The sequence below is a fragment of the Mesoplodon densirostris genome, chromosome X (assembly GCF_025265405.1).
Source record: "Mesoplodon densirostris isolate mMesDen1 chromosome X, mMesDen1 primary haplotype, whole genome shotgun sequence".
NCBI lineage: Eukaryota > Metazoa > Chordata > Mammalia > Artiodactyla > Ziphiidae > Mesoplodon > Mesoplodon densirostris.
In genome coordinates this window covers 119,902,848-119,916,865 of record NC_082681.1, presented here as the reverse complement: position 1 = coordinate 119,916,865, position 14,018 = coordinate 119,902,848, and the positions used below count along the sequence as shown (strand labels likewise).

The 14,018-nt window shown below is 36.9% G+C and overlaps 1 protein-coding gene across 4 annotated transcripts in view; it reads left to right on the top strand.

Annotated features, from left to right (window-relative positions):
- Window positions 1–14,018, top strand: part of CNKSR2 (connector enhancer of kinase suppressor of Ras 2) — a 257,184-nt gene that overhangs the window by 47,584 nt on the left and 195,582 nt on the right. For all 4 annotated transcript variants that reach the window (XM_060086861.1, XM_060086860.1, XM_060086858.1 and 1 more), the window contains exon 2: window positions 5,535–5,698. In XM_060086861.1, coding sequence (XP_059942844.1) covers window positions 5,535–5,698 — 164 coding nt within the window. The remainder of the gene's footprint in view (window positions 1–5,534; window positions 5,699–14,018) is intronic.

Genomic DNA, 14,018 nt, shown 5'->3' with positions numbered 1-14,018 from the left:
GAATCAGGTGTTACCCATCATTGTCGATCTTAGCAAAAAGCAGTGTCAGTGAAACGAGGGGGCCGAAAACTAGATTAAAAGTAAAATATTCTGCCTTGAATTATCATTCATGTATTAGAGTAAGCAAAAGGATATTGGACTGATGCATGTTTGTTTTAATAACTTCCTAACCTTATTTTGCAGAAGTGGGACATAGGTCCTCACAAACCTTCATATGTCAATCTTTGTTCTTCACAGTGCATCATGAGTGGCAATAGAACTCTAAAGAATTTACCTTTTTTTTTTTTTTGCTATAAACATCAGAGAGTGTTCTGTTTTTAGATGAGAGCACGTGTTGTGTATAAAATGATGTAGAAAGTAAAATTTCCTGGAGTAGGGATAGAGTCATCCTCTAACATCAATTTTAAGTGGGTTTTTAAGATTTTGAATATTAAATATAATAATTTGTATATTCTACTCTACTTCCACGTTATATTGGATTTATGTATTTATTTTACTCCATCTTCTGTAATATCATTGATTTACTGAAAATTTATACATCCTTAGGATATCTCTCTGATATCATCATTTTGTAAATGTTTCATTATTTTTTTTTTTTTTTTTTTTTTTTGCGGTATGCGGGCCTCTCACTGTTGTGGCCTCCCCCGTTGCGGAGCACAGGCTCCGGACTCGCAGGCTCCGGACGCGCAGGCTCAGCGGCCATGGCTCACGGGCCCAGCCGCTCCGCGGCATATGGGATCCTCCCAGACCGGGGCACGAACCCGTATCCCCTGCATCGGCAGGCGGACTCTCAACCACTTGCGCCACCAGGGAGGCCCTGTTTCATTATTTTTGGAACCTCTTTCTAGAGCTTTGATTATGTTCATTCCTTTCCCTGCAGATGGCAGAAAGCAGTATAATTTGCTGAGAAAGTCAGAGACATGTCATAGTAATGATTCCAAGCCTTCCTTTTGATTGTTTTAGTGTATAGTTTGTTTAATATTTCAATTGACAAAAGTGCATGATTGTCTTCAAGGTAAATTTGTGTGGTTTAAAGTATGGATCAACACATTTTCTGTATGTTTTCTTAAGAACAAATAGGTAGGAATTTGTATGTGGATGTTATAAATTTTACTTATAATTATTTAGAACATCAACAAGAGAGGGTAAAATTTAGTGGTACCTAAGGAAAGAATTCATGCAACATTAAAGCTTAAAATCTTAGGAAAATGGGATGGATAATAATGTTTTTAAAATCTGGTATATATTAGTTCTCATTTTATCTACTTAATAAATGTTACAGTGTTGAAGACTAGACACATAATCACTAAAGAACCTCTCCTTCTTGGAAATGGTATAGTTCTACTTTAAATAAAACAGTGTATGAGTGAGGGGAGTTTAAATGATCACATATGTGCTGCATAGATCCTGGAATCATGAGGTTCAGACCTTTAGCCCAATTTTGTAATGTATTCATTTTTATGATTTTTGTAGGTTACTCTTTCTGGACCATATTTTCTCCATACACAGATGTGAGGTGTTGTTTTTGACCTTTCAGTCAAAACAACAACTCTAAAATATTATAAGGTCATTGATTACTTATAATTCAGTTGAGAATAAAATATATATGTGGTTCATATGGTTCATAAATACATATATTGACATAAACTGACATTATTGTGATTGTATTATAATACCCTAGCTGCATATTTACCATATATTTTACATTTTAAATAGAGGAGCCAAGATACTTCCTATATTATGGGCTAATATACCTTGATAATTAAATTAGGCAGCAATTAATGTGATACAGGATAAGTCTCTCTTCCTTATTTCTACCTGGCCAGTTAGTATGTGACTTGGTCTGTAACCTTAATAATGATGCTGTCTTTGATGCTCTAGGAAATCCTTTATCATTCCTTTACATAGAGGAATTGTAAGAAAAATCAACTCAAAATAATAACAGTCTATCTCATATTATTCTGCAGTGTATCAAGACATGAGTGCTTCAAAATGCCATGTACCAAACGTTCTTTTGCCCCCTTTGATTTTAGATTTAGCTCTTATTTAAAATGTTCCTTTTTTTCTGAAACTAGCACAACATTGTAAATCAACTATACTCCAATAAATTTTTTTAAAAAAAGAAAAAAAAGTTCCCTTTTTGCTCTGACCAGGTTATATAGAATAAAATTAAATGTCTATTAATTTATTCAGCTTACACTTATTGAGCATTAGTCTGTGTCAGTCACTGTGCTCTAAGCCCTGGGTTCTCCAAATTCAGAAGACACAGTGCCCAACTTCAGGGAATTTCCAGTCTATTTATTGGGCACACAGAATGGGAACAAAGAATTATAATGTGGACATTGTTGTGATGGAGGTCTGTAGAGTGGTAGATTGGGAAGTGTGGACAGTGTCTGAAATGTGTCTGTATAGGAAGGCAAGGTCCAGGTCAGGGAGGGCCTTGAACACTATGTAAAGTAGTTCATATTTTGTTCTGTCATAAATATGAGGAAACAATGAACATTTTTTAACATCTTTATTGGAGTATAATTGCTTCACAATGGTTAGTTTCTGCTTTATAACAAAGTGAATCAGCTATACATATACATATATCCCCATATCTCCTCCCTCTTGCGTCTCCCTCCCACCCTATCCCACCCCTCTGGGTGGTCACAAAGCACCGAGCTGATCTCCCTGTGCTATGTGGCTGCTTCTCACTAGCTATCTATTTTACATTTGGTAGTGTATATATGTCCCTGCCACTCTCTCACTTCGCCCCAGCTTACCCTTCCCCCTCCCCGTGTCCTCAAGTCCATTCTCTACATCTGTGTCTTTATTCCTGTCCTCCCCCTAGGTTTTTCAGAACCATATTTTTTTTTAGATTCCATATATATGTGTTAGCATACAGTATTTGTTTTTCTCTTTCTGACTTACTTCACTCTGTATGACAGACTCTAGGTCCATCCACCTCACTACAAATAACTCAATTTCGTTTCTTTTTATGGCTGAGTAATATTCCATTGTATATATGTGCCACATCTTCTTTATCCATTCATCTGATGATGGACACTTAGGTTGCTTCCATGTCCTTGCTATTGTAAATAGAGCTGCAATGAACATTGTGGTACATGACTCTTTTTGAATTATGGTTTTCTCAGGGTATATGCCCAGTAGTGGGATTGCTGGGTTGTATGGTAGTTCTATTTTTAGTTTTTAAAGGAACCTTCATACTGTTCTCCATAGTGGCTATATAAATTTACATTCTCACCAACAGTGCAAGAGGGTTCCCTTTTCTCCACACCCTCTCCATCATTTATTGTTTGTAGATTTTTTGACGATGGCCATTCTGACCAGTGTGAGGTGATACCTCATTGTAGTGTTGATTTGCATTTCTCTAATAATTAATGATGTTGAGCATCCTTTCATGTGTTTGTTGGCAATCTGTGTATCTTCTTTGGAGGAATGTCTATTTAGGACTTCTGCCCATTTTTGGATTGGGTTGTTTGTTTTTTTGATATTGAGCTGCATGAGCTGCTTGTAAATTTTGGAGATTAATCCTTTGTCAGTTGCTTCATTTGCAAATGTTTTCTCCCATTCTGAGGGTTGTCTTTTCGTCTTGTTTGTGGTTTCCTTTGCTGTGCAAAAGTTTTCAAGTTTCATTAGGTCCCATTTGTTTATTTTTGTTTTTGTTTCCATTTCTCTAGGAGGTGGTTCAAAAAGGATCTTGCTGTGTGAACATTTTTGAGGTAGAGAATGATATCGGAATTTTTATGTTGGGGAAGATGGAGAGGATAATGACTAGCAGGAGGAAAACTGTAAAACTGTTTTAGGCCAACTGTTTGTGGCCTGATTTAGAAAGATGGCAGTGAAGAATGAGAGGAAAAGATATATATATATATATAAATGATGTTTCAGAGGACCTATTGTTCAGACATGGAGATTGGTTGGATGCAGGGATATAAGGAAGATAGATAAATGTAAGATGGCTCCCATGTATTTAGTCTTTATACTGGGATAGATGGTGGTGCCATTCATTGAGACAGTGAATGCAGCAGAGACTCCTCTGGAGGGGAAAATGAGTTGTGTTGTGGCATGTTACAATGTGTAGATTTGTAGGTCTGGCATTCATGAGAGAGATCTGAAATGGAAGTATGAGGTGTTAGATCGCAGTTGAAGACATGGGCATGGATGAGATTGTTCAGTTAGAATGTAAAGAGGAGAGGTAAGGGGGCCAGGAATGGGTCCCTGGAGTGGAGAGCAACAATATTTTAGGACAGTTGGAGAAAACATGCTGAAAGGGTACGGAGAACGAATGGACAGAGAGAACCAGGAAAGAGTGATGTGCATATACCAATGGAAGGTGAAAGAAAGGTAGTATAGAGAGACTGCAGGGTAACTCAAGTTACTTCAAGAAAGTTTGAAAAGACAATAAGGACATGTGTGGCCTGGTATTAAACTATCCTATCAGGAACCAGGTGGCTTTTAGGAGTGTCTCTTTTCTTCTCTCAGTGGCTACGTAATTTCTGTTATGGGACTTTGCTTCCCTTTGCACAATTGTTGTAACCTCGTCTCTGCTTTCTCTACTTGCTTATAATTTCTGCTCTGTCATAATTTCAACTGGGTCGTTGCCCATTATGACCTTTTGTCTCCCTCCTTGACATATAATCAAGACCTTTTAGATTTCGTGATTGCCTCATTTTCTTGGTATTCCTTACTTAAAAATCTGGAGAGAAGTAATCTTGTTAGTCCAGTTCATCATTTAGATCAGGTCATTTCTTAGGTGATTGAAGCCACCCAATCTGTAGCCTGGCCAATCACTTATGAAGTGCCCTGAGTAATCTTGAAAAATGTATCCACTGTGGATTTCCATTTTTGGATCTGGGTAAATTCCAAATGATGGTGGATTAAGGAGTGCATTATAGGTGAGGAAATAAAGGTGTAAGGGGTTTGGCTCTGAAGGGAGTAACAGACTGGTGGCGAACACAGGATCAAGGAAATCAAGGAAAGGTTTTCGTTTTGTTTTATTTTGTTTTTTAAGATGGCAGAGGTTTGAACAAAGGAGTCAATAAGAAAGAAATGGTTGAAATAGAGCATTTAATTTTTTAATTGTTGAAGTAGTGTTAAGGTGGCAGAAGATTCCAGAGCAGAGGAAGATTGATTAGCCTTGTATAGAAAGAAGGGTACCTCTCCCTCTGAAAGAAGAAAGGAGGAGTGGGGTGCAGATAAATTTGGAAGTAGGGGAACCTGCCCATTAGCACATTTTGAGAAACAGGCAACAAAGAGAACTGCTGAGAAGAGAGGTAAAGAGTTCCAGTAGTTGCTGAGGAAAATTCAAATAGGAACCTAACAGCTGGGATATGAGGAAGTGATTTTTTTTTCCCCAGTGAAGCCCATATATAGGTTGAGGAAAGGTGGATGATTGAACTAGTCCAGAGCTGAAATGGACTTAACTTGTGACTGGGTAGGAGTTAATGCTTGTTTTATTATTTTTTAAATTTGTTTGGTTCAACTGTCTTTTTTTCTTCATTCTGGTCTTCCGTATTTTTCTTTTGCAGGTCTTGATGACTGTTTGCAGCAGTATATTAAGAACTTTGAGAGGGAGAAGATCAGTGGAGACCAGCTGCTGCGCATTACACATCAGGAGCTAGAGGATCTGGGGGTCAGCCGCATCGGCCATCAGGAACTGATCTTGGAAGCGGTTGACCTTCTGTGTGCACTGGTAAGGACATCATAAAAATGGTGGGAAGGGAAACTTTGCTTTTCTTTCCTGTTTTCTTTCCTTTAAAATTTTTTTCCTTAAAATTTTTTTGTTTTTTTCTCCTTCAAGCAGAAAAAAAATTCCCCTAATTATCAGCCAACTGGATGTGGTGATATTTTCCTCCTTCGTTGAATTTGATGTACTATGCAGTACCAAATTAAAAATTAAACGGGCTTATTAACTGAATTGGTGACATTTTATTTAGCTACTTGAAAAACTACTTGAAAACTCACCAAGGGAGTTTTCACAGAGCATTTGGGATGTACAATTGCATACAATCAGTTATAAAGTTCATTTCCTTCTAAAAGTTTTGCTTTAGTGTCCCAAATATTACGTAATCCTATTTTAGAAAAACCATCCTTAAAATAATTAAATTATTTTAGTGTTCTTTGTGTATACGTCAATGAAAATTGAATATTGTACATTATATGTCTACTTTTGTGTGTTAAAAGAGCAGTGCCTAGTCAGACATGAGAAATCAATGTGAAAAGAATCCTGCAAGATTCTGATAGTACATTAGATATTCTGAGAGGAACATAGACTTTTTTTCCCCATGTTAGGTAAGATGACACTAACATGACTGGGGCTAGAGCTACAGTGAAAAAGAACATGAGTCTTATAATAACATGGGATTGAAATTTGACTCAGTCAATTACTGACATTTGTGTGCAAGTCATTTCACCATAGCCTTAGTTTTTTTTAAAAAAATAGAGATAATATCAACTACCTCTTGGTATTGGTGTGAAAAGCAAAGGAGATAGTGTTTGAATAGCACCTATTTCTGTGCCTGGCACACAGTAGGCATTCACTAAGTAGTCACTATTATTAAGATGATGACGATTAATAATAAATGTGTAGATAATTAAACGTAATTCAGGAATCAGTACAGTCAGCACTGTGTGTGACAGATGTAAGATCTAGTTCCTGCCATCTTGAAAAGCCTAGTGGGGGGAGAGTGACATTTAAATAATCACAATATTATAGTATAATTACTAAAATAAAACTATGAGCTGAGTATTAGGGGCACAGAAGTTTTGACTAAGATAAATGGGTTCGTATTGCAAAAGAGGTGATCTTTAACAGCCTAGTGGTGGACGAGCATGTGTTCTAAGAGGTGGAGGGACAGAGGAAAGGAATTTCCAGTTAGATAAAACAGCACATACAGAGGCACACAGAATAAGGAGCATGCCTGGTGTGTATGAAAAATGATAAGCTATTTTCCCACCAAAAATAAGTGGGAAATAGTGGCCTAAAATTAGACTTTAAAAGATAGAATAGGGCCAGACTGTAAAGTACCTTAATATCCTGATAAGAGATTAGTACTTCTTCATCTGGGCACTGGAGGACTATGCAAGAATGATCAAATACTTGCTTTAAAAAGGTAACTGATGGTAGTGAAAAGGGTGGAGTGGACTGGACATAGAGTGAAGACAGGGGAACAATTAGGAGATGTTTAAAATAATCTACTTAGGCTATGAGTAGGGCTTAAACTAAGGATGTGCAACAGGAATACAGAAGACCTGGTGACTAGGAGTGGTGAGTGAGGTAAAGGAAGTTGAGGAAGATTCCATCTTATTAGCTGCAGAGATAGAGTAGAAGATCTTCCAATAATGAAGATAGGCAATAGCAGCAATAATAGATTTAGGTGGGAATATAAATTGAGTTTTGGATTTGTTGAATTTGAGGCATCTCTGGGTTATCCAGAAAGAAATACTCATCAGACAATTGAATTTATGAATTTAGAGCTGAGAAGTGACTGAAGATAGAGATTTGGGAGTCTCAAGTATATAGGGATTGAATCCATAGATAGAGAGATCACCCAGGAAGGGCCTGTAGAATATAAAGAACAAAGGACACAACTTGACACTCCAGCTGGGAAGGAAGAAGGGTCTGCAGAGGAGACTTATGGAGTAGTCAGAGAAGCATGAAGACAACTATGAAAGAGTTGTCACAAAAGCAATGGGAACTGTTATTTTCATTAAGGAACACCAATAATGTCATCAAATTTCACTAAAAGCCAATAGAATAAGCAAGGGGAAAAGAAGTGATTGAAAATAGTTTTTAAAGAATCTGAAACCAGATTGGTTGAATAGTACCTCCCACTTACACATTTCAGTCTTACCTTAATTGTCCTTTCCTCAGAGATATTCCCTGATCACTCCCTCACCCTGGCCTGGTCTAAAATTGGCCCCCCACTCTTCCTCTCTTTCTTAACCCTCATCTCATTTCATAATTATATACTTATGTGTGTATTTATTAGTTTAATGTCTGTTTCTTCTGCTAGACTACAAGCTATGTGGGAAAAGTGACATTGCTTGTTGAACACCTAGTGTGTAGCACAAATGCCTGGCAATAGTAGATGCTGAATAAACATTTTTTGAAAGTGGTGATGAAAGAGACTTGACATATTTTTCACATGATAATTTGGGGATCTTCTTGTTTCCTTATTCCTGAGATAAAAGAAATTAATTCCGACCAGAGCATGCACTTGCACTCTGCCTTATCTGAATCAGATTGCAGAAATCATGCCTGAAATAAAAGCTAGTACTCAGGGTAAGTTAAGAGTCCACAGTGTTTTTGCATACTGGTCTCCAAATCTGAGGCAGAATCGCTATGAAGGTACAATATAAGTGGCTTGGAGATGGGTATCTGACCTAGCAGTCCCCTATTTGCCACATCTTCTATAATAGTAAAGTTGAGTGTATCACAGCTTGAAGTCTAGAGTGTATGTGTCATAAGTAGGGCTTCTCTTAGATGAACCACTCACATGCTGAGCTCCACTCTGCCACTTTGAAGAAGGAAATAAGATTGATGACTACAGTACTACCTACAAATAGTCTAGACCTGTAGGCTTTGGAGTTTGGCCTGGGGTAAGCTCTGCTGACCTAGAGTTACTTAAAAGGATGGTATCAGATATAGACCACTGCCATGCAGTTCTGGGTTTAAGCAGCATAGTGTTGCATCATTTTCTTGGGAAAAAAATAAATCAAAACATTAAATTTGGGCCTCCCTGGTGGCGCAGTGGTTGAGAGTCCACCTGCCGATGCAGGGGATACGGGTTTGTGCCCCGGTCCGGGAGGATCCCATATGCCGCGGAGCGGCTGGGCCCGTGAGCCATGGCCGCTGAGCCTGCGCATCCGGAGCCTGTGCTCTGCAACGGGAGAGGCCACAACAGTGAGAGGCCCGTGTACCGCAAAACAAAAAGAAACAAAAATAAAAACATTAAATTCATTCTTTCTATGTTTATTCTCCGAGGAGGTCAAATATTAAACTTCCTTTTCACTGCTTCCTAACGGCTATACATCAACATGTTAAAAGTGCACATATCTTACAGTTTATGCACCAGATGTTTTCCAGTGAATATAAAGCAAATTTCCGAGCAGTGAATTCTGATTCACTTCTACATGCCATTATAAAATCAGGAGGTGACATCCCTCTTCAGCAAGCTGAGTTGATTGCATCAGGAGTTGTGCTGTTGGCAATGGGGAACTATGTTTTGTCTCTTCAAAACTGTAATGTCTCTACTGACTCTTCTACTTTTTCCTACATCTACTGTATTTATTTCTTCTTTTAGCAATTATATATTCATGCTCATACAGTGCTACCACAGGGAATACAAAGATTAAAAAGGCATAGTCATGGGCCTCCCTGGTGGCGCAGTGGTTAAGAGTCCGCCTGCCGATGCAGGGGATACGGGTTCGTGCCCCGGTCTGGGAGGATCCCATATGCCGCGGAGCGGCTGGGCCCGTGAGCCATGGCCGCTGGGCCTGCGCATCCGGAGCCTGTGCTCCGCAACGGGAGAGGCCACAGCAGTGAGAGGCCCGCATACCGCAAAAAGAAAAAAAAAAAAAAAAAAAAAGGCATAGTCTGTGCTCTTAAGATGTATACAGTCCAGTAAAGACAAAAGTCATTAAAAGATAATATAGATATTTTTTTAAAATCCCAGGGGAGTGCAGAAGGAGATGATGAACACTACTGAGGGATCCAGGAACTGTAAGTGGGATTTGCATTGGGACTTGCAGGATGCGTAGATGTTTGCCAGATAAAAAAGTTGGAGAAAAGTTATCTAGGCAGAAAAAATATGTGTAAAGACAGAATTTTGAAAGAGTATGCAGTGATCAGAGAAAAATAAGAATTTTGATTTAGCTGCTGCAGAGTGGGAAGTGATGGGAAGAACGTCACCTTACACTTTGTATCACATTATAATTCTTTGCTTAGGTTTTTTGGTCCTTGATATGCTTTCTGCCTAGTGATTAGCAAGTAGGGGATATTAAATTAATGTTATCTTACTGAATGAAGTTCTCTGCCTTTCTCCAGAGAACTGTAACTTTTTTCTCTTGCCGACACAGCCTCAGACTCTGAAGTTTCTGTTCCTAAAATAAGGAAGACACAGAAAAATTACCAAATTCCTTTGTTTTTTTTGAGCAATGGAATATTTTCATCTGCCTTGTCTTGAAGTTAGTCCTGATGGGGAATAAATGTTATGGCAGCTGTTGAAAATCAAAGGTTTATTTAGTAACTTGTTCATTCATGCAACATATATTTATTAAGCACCAACTATACTGTTTGTACCATGTTATCCTAGAAAGAAATAAGCTTTTCATGATTTGGAGTTATATTAACTCTTTCAAGCTGTTATGCTATCATTTGGTGTGCTTCAATAGAGAGCACCTTGTATTAACTAAAATAGTAAAGCATAAATAAAATACATATAGTTTAATGTATAGCCCTTAATTTATGTTTTGACAATGTACCTTTTATTGAGAAGTACAAGTGAATCACTTATGACAGGATAAGAATAGTTTGCATTTCATTCTTCATATACTTTTCATGTAATAGGTATTTTTCAGGAAAATTTGATGCCTGCCATTGCTAGGATTTGTTTCTTTGCAACATAATTGCTTGGTTCATTCATCGCAAAATAATTCATTTCTAAAAAAATTCATTAAAGCAATCTTTTTAGGACTCACACATATTTATAAAGCAAAGTATTATAAAACCTAACACCTGCTACATGATGCATTCAAATTAAGAGCTCTGAATAAAATAGCATTGACATTGTAAAATACATGGTGCCAATATTTCCAGTTAAGTGTTTAGTGACAGTTTGCCACTAGTGAGGGAGCCAGCTCGATTTTCTAAAATGTTGTTTCTTTCTTTCATGTGCTTTTGCATGCGTATAACTGAGAGAAGAACAGTAGAAACTTAGCATCAGTTCCTTAAGATTAGACTGGCTATGTTGAATCAGTGTGGAGTCACACCTGGTTCCTGGCATGAATGTTACTGGCCACGTAGGTAACATATAGGATAAAGAAAGTCGCTAAGTACATTTCATGTCCAAGCTTTTGTTTACTTGATATAGTCCTTTCTGTACCAATAGTAATGCCTAGTTGTCCCATGCATATCCAGTAAAAAGCAAGTCTGTAGTGAATAAACCTGCATTTTTAAAAAGTTGAGACAGTACTTCTCATCTGCATACCTTTGGCCAAAAGCAAAGGGGCACTTCATATACTTGTTGCTTCTTTACATGGTAGGCAGGGGAGTGTGATTTACTGGTGACTTAGTGAGTCACAACAAACCGTCCACTTTCATGAAGGAAAAAGCAAAAAGATATCTGTGTTGTCAGTAATTGATTTTGAGCTACTTAGAACTGAGAACTGTGATGATGAAAGTTAACTTGAGACATCAACTAATCCATCTCTTTTGTTCAAATAGTATCACACAGACACTGTTATATACAGAGAAGCTTCTAACCTATTTTTGTACTCTTCTAGAATTCTTAAATGCTTTTGAATTATTGATTTAACTAGTTATATCTGTTAACTAGAATAAGTTTTAAGAATTTCCTTCTCCATCTTCTACTATGCATTTTTTGTCTCTTCTCGCTACTGGATTCCTCTGTGGCCTGTATTTTTTGCCTGAAATTCCTCCATATAGGATATTTCTTTAGTAGGCTTCCAAGTTAGGAGACCTCAGAGTATCTTACCAGGTTTTGTCCAGAAGATTTTTCTGTTCTCTAATTCTTGAGTTGTATTTTTTTTAATGTAATGCTATCTTAAATTTTGGAATCTTCAAAGTATTTTTACTTTGCCTTCAGATTTTTATTTATGAGAAGATCTGTATTCTTTTAAAATCATTTTTACCTTTTCTAATAAAATATTTGGGATGGTAATATAAGAAGAGATAATTTAAATGAATCTTTTGTTGGGGCTAATGGCTATAGAGTGCAAGTTATGTTACCAGGTTGATTGATTAGGTTCCTCACTAATAAACTATTTTTTTTTTTTACACTTTTTCGGTACGCGGGCCTCTCACTGTTGTGGCCTCTCCCGTTGTGGAGCACAGGCTCCGGACGCGCAGGCTCAGCAGCCATGGCTCACGGACCTAGATGCTCCACGGCATGTGGGATCTTTCCGGACCGGGGCACGAACCCGTGTCCCCTGCATCAGCAGGCGGACCCTCAACCACTGTGCCACCAGGGAAGCCCATCACTAATAAACTATTTAAATTTGAGTTTCTCTGAGAAATTTTTATAATTTGTTTGTAAACAAATATTTTCTCATTAAAATCATTAATACACAAAAATGAAAAAGACAGACACTGTTGTACTTAAGGGAAAATGCTTTAACACAGGGAAAAGCTTCTGAAAATACTTTCAAGTACTTCAGAAGTATCATTTTCAGTTTAGTTGATACAAGTTATCTAGTCATTAGAGAATATCTCTTATAAGAGGATACATGCTGGATAAAATCTCCCAAATGTTTCACAAATAATACATGCTCAGATGCAATAGAATGTTGTTTTATTTGTGTAAACCAAACCTTTTAACTTGAGAGACTATTGCAATTCAAATTTAGCAGTGAATATATAATATACTACGTTTTTTAAAAAACAAATCCATGGCTCCAAAACAGTGTTCTTTTAGTAAAAATGTAAATTCTCAGCAAAGAACAATCAGATTTTTATCACTATTAAATCTTTAGTGGTAACATACATAACTTGCTATTAATGTTTATGCATCCAAATCTTCCTCTACACCCTCCTTTCTTCTCCTCTAAGTTATTTCTTTTCTTAAATAGAAAAAGTAAACCTAAATTTCATATAAACTAGCTACCCAGTGATTGTTGACTTGATAATATAGCTTAATTCATTGTGCCATTTTCTTCCCTTTTTCATTTCCCCCAGTATTTTCTTCCATTTTGTTTCACTTGTTTCTACTACCCTGCTTGAACAGGAATAGATTATTGGTGCTAAGGAGTGGGGGTAGAGGTACTGCCTCACAGGTGGCCTGGGGACTTGTAGTCCCATTCTGATTTCTGTCTACTCTAAGCTCTGAGCTCTAAGCAAATCAAAATATCTCCCTGTGTCTCACTTTACTTAATTGTAAAAGGAGGGGATAAATCAAACTTAGAACTTATTTGGGCCTCAGAGGCTATCTAACATTCTTTGGGTTTTATGATTTTCTGTAAGTTAATAATACTTTTAATTTTACACATGACAGTAATGTACGTGCTGCTAAGTACTTTGATCAAGGTCATCCTCTGATCAGGTTAACAGCTCACAATGATCTGTTCTAAAATTAATTGTGACTTGTGAAATCTTTCCCTAAAGTTTATTTGAGGGGATCCGACAATATTTTCCTATTGAATATGGTAAAAAAAAAAGTTTATTTGTATTTATTCATATAAAGCCTTTTTGCAATAATTTATAGATAAAACATTTAGGGTGAAATAATATATATTAATAGAAATTGAGAAGTGAGACCAAGGAAAAGAAGAACAATTATACTTACCAAAAAGTCAGTATGATTTCTTTAGATGTGCTTCATATTTGACTGTGAGCTAATGCAACCATGACAAAATTATAAATAAGTTTAGTTTTATAATTTGTATTATAAAAAGGAGAAAGCGTATTGGTTTCCCTGAGGATGCAGAGGTTTTCCTGGAAAACCATATCATAAAATAAACTTCTTATGTGAGTCATTATGAAGAGGACACAGAAGAAAAGTTCTATTGTATATGATTTATTTTTTTGCTATTTCATTTTATTGTTGGATTGTACTTTCTCATTTTGGGGAAGCAGAATTTTTCCTAGTGCCTACATTCATTACTATGCATATGCTAATAGAATAAATACTCAAAAATAATTGTTGATAATAATGAATTTCACAAGTAAATGAACTTAGGTTTGGGTTAAAAAAGAAACTGCTTGTGAGTCCTTATAATCTTTCTGTCTTGGGTGGCATAATTCCAAGATATAATGCCCTCATCTTTCCATGTTC